This window comes from Populus euphratica, unplaced genomic scaffold (assembly GCF_000495115.2).
Source record: "Populus euphratica unplaced genomic scaffold, PopEup_1.0 scaffold317.1, whole genome shotgun sequence".
Taxonomy (NCBI): domain Eukaryota; kingdom Viridiplantae; phylum Streptophyta; class Magnoliopsida; order Malpighiales; family Salicaceae; genus Populus; species Populus euphratica.
Window position 1 is genome coordinate 451,472 of NW_011499952.1, and position 5,524 is coordinate 456,995.

At 38.5% G+C, this 5,524-nt stretch overlaps 1 protein-coding gene across 1 annotated transcript; it reads left to right on the top strand.

Moving 5' to 3' along the window:
- The first annotated feature begins 1,223 nt into the window (after positions 1-1,223).
- On the top strand, positions 1,224-4,426 carry LOC105138069 (protein terminal ear1 homolog). The gene is made up of 5 exons (XM_011044062.1): positions 1,224-2,086; positions 2,222-2,936; positions 3,131-3,250; positions 3,435-3,576; positions 3,685-4,426. The coding sequence occupies exons 1-5, from the start codon at positions 1,369-1,371 to the stop codon at positions 4,024-4,026; spliced, it is 2,037 nt and encodes a 678-aa protein (XP_011042364.1). The 5' UTR covers positions 1,224-1,368; the 3' UTR covers positions 4,027-4,426.
- The last annotated feature ends 1,098 nt before the right edge of the window (positions 4,427-5,524 follow it).

Genomic DNA, 5,524 nt, shown 5'->3' on the forward strand with positions numbered 1-5,524 from the left:
TCGAAATATAGTTTGAGACTATACATTATTTTTTAAATCGTGTTTTTAAAATGATTTTAATTTTTTATTAAAAAATAATTTTTTTATATATTTTGGGTTGTTTTAATGCGTTGATTTTAAAAATAATTTTTAAAAAATTTAAAAAATATTTTGATATATTTTAGTATAATTTTTTTAAAAAAACAACCACAATTATTTCCAAATATACTCTTTTAATTGTGCTATTTTATTCGGTTTACTAAAGCTTTGTTTGGAAAACTTGTTACAAAATAATAAAAAAAAAAAGACAAGGATTAATTGTTGATATAAATAAAATAAACATTTTAAAGGCTGGAAAGTATTTGTTTGTGACTATAGAGACAGTGTTTGTGTGTATATATATATATATAGCCTTGATGAGTTAAAAGTATCTATATGTAGTCAGAAATTAAATGAGGGTGTACAAAGAAAGCATCCCTTTCTGAGGAGTCCAAATAACAACATGAAGTACCACCTCCTTCCCCTCATTAATCATTATCCCTTCCTCTTCTTTTCCCCAAACCTTTTCCCTCTTTTTGTTGCCCTCTTCTCCTTTCTCCATCCCTCCTATTTACCATCATGTTTATCCCCACCTAGATTTTCTTGATTTTTATCTTTTATTTATTATTCATTAAATAAATTTTTATATATTATTTATTGAATTTTGAGTATCTAATGAGTATTTATTATATATATATATGTTTTATATTAAAAAACTCTAAATATTCTATCAATCTATTTATATAATATAAATATTTATATTAGTCAAATTTTAAATTGGGTTTGATAATATCCCTATTTTACAAATTATTTTTTAAAAATAATAGCTTCGAGATTCCAATATAAAAAAAATTAAAGAAAGTTAATTCAAGACATGAGATTATTTATACTCGTATGCTACATTCGCATCGTCACCGTTAATTTGATTGTCTCTACTGAACATACATAAATTCCTCTCAACTGCCACGTGTACGGCCAAAACTGGTTCTGATGCAAATATGAAAAACTAGGCTCCATGAAAATCCTATCAGTTCAGTAATTAGGACCCTCTCCCATTAATGACCCCAAATCATCAACAAGCAAGCAAGTCCCCAAAACAGAAAGGGTAGAAGGGCATTGTTGTCATTACGCAAAAAGCTGGCAAAGGACAGTTTGAACACCTCCAGAGAGGAGAGATAAAGGAAACTTTGTTAGCCTTTTTTATTTCAAAGACTCGGAGAGACAAAACAGACTAGAGAGATAACAAACGTACTGTTACCAGTGAACTACCCCTTGTCTTTTTAGCTGTTGCCTCGCCGGAAACCATTCTTCCCCGTTCTTTTCTTTGTGCTCACCGGTTTAAAAACCACCATGGAAGAAACCGGTTTTGTCCCGTTTCCGGGAAGCCTAGACCCTAGAGCTCAAGAGTTCCGACCTCGACATAATAATCTTCAAGATTTCACTACTAAATTTCCTCCTTTTGGGCCGCCGCCTCCGCCGCCACCACCACAACTACCTCAGCTCCTGCACCAAGTCTACTACCCCTACACTCCTCAAGCGGTGCCGTTTTGCGACTTTGTAGGTTTCACCCAGTATCATCATCACGTGCCTCCGATGTACGATACCGTGGGTGCTCCTCTCCCTCTTCCTCCTACTGGCGCGCCTACTCGGACTCTGGTACTGAGTTCAGTGCCGAGCGACGTGAGTGAGACATTGATTAGGAGAGAATTGGAGGTTTTTGGAGAAGTTAGAGGGGTCCAGATGGAAAGAGTAGGTGATGGGATCGTGACCGTTCATTTCTACGATCTAAGACATGCAGAGAGAGCCTTGAGGGAGATACGAGAGCAGCACATGCTGCATCAAGCCAGGCTAAGAAATCTCTTTATTCAAAATTGTGAGAGCTTGAGCTTGAATATTGCACCACCCCCACCGGCGCGTGGTTTGATTGCGGGTTGTGTGGTTTGGGCTCAGTTTATTATCCCGTCTTGTAAAGCGGTGCCCGACGGGCAAAATCAAGGGACCCTTGTGGTCTTCAATTTGGACCCCAATGTTTCTACTAGATGTCTCAAAGAAACTTTCCAAGCTTTTGGTAAATTATTTGTCTTGTTCTGGGGTTTTTTTGAGGTTTTGGTCTTGTTGGTTCAAGTCAGATTGCTAGAAACTTTCGTGGGCTATCTTCTTCCTGGTAACTGTTTTTTGTTTTTGACATTTTCTCATTGGGCAGGTGCTGTTAAGGAATTGAGAGAGACTCCTTTGAAGAGGCACCAAAGGTTTGTGGAGTTCTATGATGTAAGAGATGCAGCCAAGGCACTCGGAGAGATGAATGGAAAGGAAATTTATGGAAAGCAAGTTGATATTGAATTCAGCCGTCCTGGTGGGTATGGAAAGAAGTTTTTCAATGCCTGCATCACCACTTCCAAAACCTCCTCCTTCTCTGCTCCTGCCATCAACTCCACAACAAACCTTAACCGTTCCAGAATTTCAACTTACGCCTCTCCACCATCACCACCATTGCTTCGTAGATTCTCCTCCGGCTGCTCGTCTCCGAATATCTCCCCCCGCTCATTTCTGTCCGAAACTCACTCCTCAGCTGGAAAGAAACCGTCCGGTAATCCTGGCAAGGGAAACCCTAATGAGGCTTCAAATGAAGCTGCTTCATCGGGGTGCTTGTCATTGGGTAGTGGTGCAGTTGGAGATGGAATTGTTGAGAAGGTTACTGATCATGTGCCTTCCAAGAAAAGCTCAAAAAAGAGCCAGAACAGCCAGTCCTTCACAACTACAAAGCATCAGCAGAAGAGTGCGAAGTCATGGAAGGGAACAAGGCAAGCGAAGAAGTTCGATACTCGTTTTCTCATAAGTGGTGATGATTCCATGGTGGAAACCAGTGGGAGTGATTCCAGAACCACTGTCATGATCAAGAACATACCCAACAAGTATAGGTTGGTTTTCTTTTCTGCTACCACCATTATTATTCCTTTAATAGAACTAATCAATAAACTAATACTGCTGCGCTCCTTTTTTTAATACTCTACATATATGGGACTACAGAGATGTTTTTACTAATATCTGCTGTTAACTTAGAAGCGTATATATGTTGAGTGATTCATTAATGTTTATTAATGAATAATTGCAGTCAGAAGCTGTTGTTGAATATGTTGGACAATCACTGCATTCACTGCAACGAGCAGATTGGCGATGGGGATGACCAGCCCTTGTCTTCTTATGACTTTTTATACCTTCCCATTGATTTCAAGTGATTCCCTTTTTCTTCTTTATCCTTCATTTATTTCCTTTATTTCTTTCGTTTCTGTGAGGTTAGGTTTCTTTGGCATAGAAGTAGAAACAAATATTCAGACAATTGAATTTCCATGTAGTGGTTAATAATTAATTACAGAGCTGCACAATGCTGAATTTTTCTTGATTTGAAAATTAAACAGTAACAAATGCAATGTGGGGTATGGGTTCGTGAACATGACGTCCCCACAGGCAGCATGGAGGCTCTACAAGGCCTTCCATAATCAACACTGGGAGGTCTTCAACTCTCGAAAAATCTGTGCAGTCACTTACGCTAGAGTTCAGGTATTCCCCCTCTTTTCTCTTTCAACATCCCCAAGCGTGAGCAATACTGAAGTTTGTATTGTTTTGTTCTGGTTTTAAAGAAAATATTTACTCGTGCAAATGATGAAGGGATTGGAAGCGTTGAAGGAGCACTTTAAGAACTCAAAGTTCCCGTGCGAGATGGACCACTATCTTCCAGTTGTTTTCTCTCCGCCTCGAGATGGGAAGCAACAGACGGAGCCTCTCCCCATTATTGGCCTCAAGCAGCTCCAACAGCCCATCAATCTAGGTCACCGCCCCCACCATGAGATTGAAGATGGTGTAGATGATAGCAGCCTCAAGATTTGCAACAAACCATGTGGTAACACTGACCAAGAAGGAGAAAACCAGCTCATGTGCTGTAGCAGCAGCCAAAACGGCGGCGGCGGTGTTGGTGATGATGACAAAGACAGTAGTGGCGGCAGCAGCTAGACGATAGGAGTATCATATAGATAATCATATATTTACTGCAAAAACCAACGCTGTGTCCATCACTGGTCTCCTGCTAAAAACAGCTTAAGCTGCACCGCCCAATGAGGTGCTTGTTGAGCACCGAGCCTCCCCACTCACTTACATATAAAAGCCCACTGTCACTTACCAAGCCTAAAAACCTTTATCTGTTCTCACTCAGTCTAGCTACCTGACCTGACCACCATCACCTCCATTTACTCTCTCCCTCTCCCTCCACTGTAATGTGGCAGTAAAAACTAAAGAAATTGTATTGTACAAGCTCGTTTTTGTTTTTGAATCCCTCTTTTTAGCTGGTTATGAAAATTGGAGTTCAAAATGGTGGTAGTGTTTATATATCATATGCATGGGTTCTTTAGATTTACTTGGAAGATTATCATGACTGGGTTATGATTTATTAATCTATATATTCTTGGTTTAGAATTAAGAATGGAATGATATTATTATTATGCAGACAATAAATATAAACATCGGAAAACGCAGTTGTATGTTTCATCTTCTTGGATACGAGGGATTAAAAATAATTTGGGTTTACGTTGAACGTTCCAAGGAAAGAGGGAAAAACCAGAGGATAAAAGAAAGCCTCCTCCTCCAGCCGTTCAATGCTTTTCTTGGCAGATGGCAGCCATTCACTTGTATTATGTGTACGTCACCCCCTTCTGTTCATGCTCATACTGCAGTCATTTTCGCCTCACCCTGGCGCACTCTAGCATAGCATTCCCTGTTTGTGCTAAAGGGCGCTGTACGTCCTCTCTCCCTTTCACGTACTTGAAGCCTGTTTGTACATGGCTGGGGTTATTTTGAGCACGTTCTATGCACCGTGGCGGATGCGCTGTTGCAGTATTTAATTTATTTAAGAATATGTTAAAATAGTTTATTTTTTATTTTTGAAAATTTATTTTTAATATCAGAATATCTGAAAATATATAAAAAAATTAATTTTTTCCAAAAATACTTTTAAAATAAAAAAACTATACCTGTTTTGTTTGTGTCAATAATGATGTTTGTTGTTTCAAGGTTATGGCCTTGTTCGATGATGTTCCAAAAGACTTAAAGAATAGACTCTTGTTTTTCAACAAATGGGAATATTAAAATGCTTGGGGGACGCAAGATTGTCCTCCATGAACGCTCAAAGTATTTTTTAAATGTTTTTATTAATTTGTTGAAATGTTGTAGAGGATGCCTGAGATGGATCATAAATACCATGATTAATAGGGAGTCCTGCTAAGAATTAAATATAAATTCTGTTAAAAAAAATAAATACCGAATACACTATGGTGGGTTCTAGATCTTACTTGTGTAAGCAGAAAGGAAAAAACATGATATTGACTTGAAAACTGTGAGAGAACAGGTATGGGAGACGACAAATTTTCCTTCCTCAGCATGTTTTCCCTCGTCCTTCGAAGGCACACACCCTTGTAGTTGTTTTCTTGGTAAACGATAAAATTAAAAAAATAAAATA

Coding starts and splice junctions, on each gene's coding strand:
- LOC105138069 (XM_011044062.1), top strand. CDS start 1,369: ATGGAAGAAACCGGTTTTGTCCCGTTTCCGGGAAGCCTAGACCCTAGA. Junction 3,251..3,434: donor TACCTTCCCATTGATTTCAA/GTGATTCCCTTT, acceptor AAAATTAAACAG/TAACAAATGCAATGTGGGGT. Junction 3,577..3,684: donor TCACTTACGCTAGAGTTCAG/GTATTCCCCCTC, acceptor CAAATGATGAAG/GGATTGGAAGCGTTGAAGGA.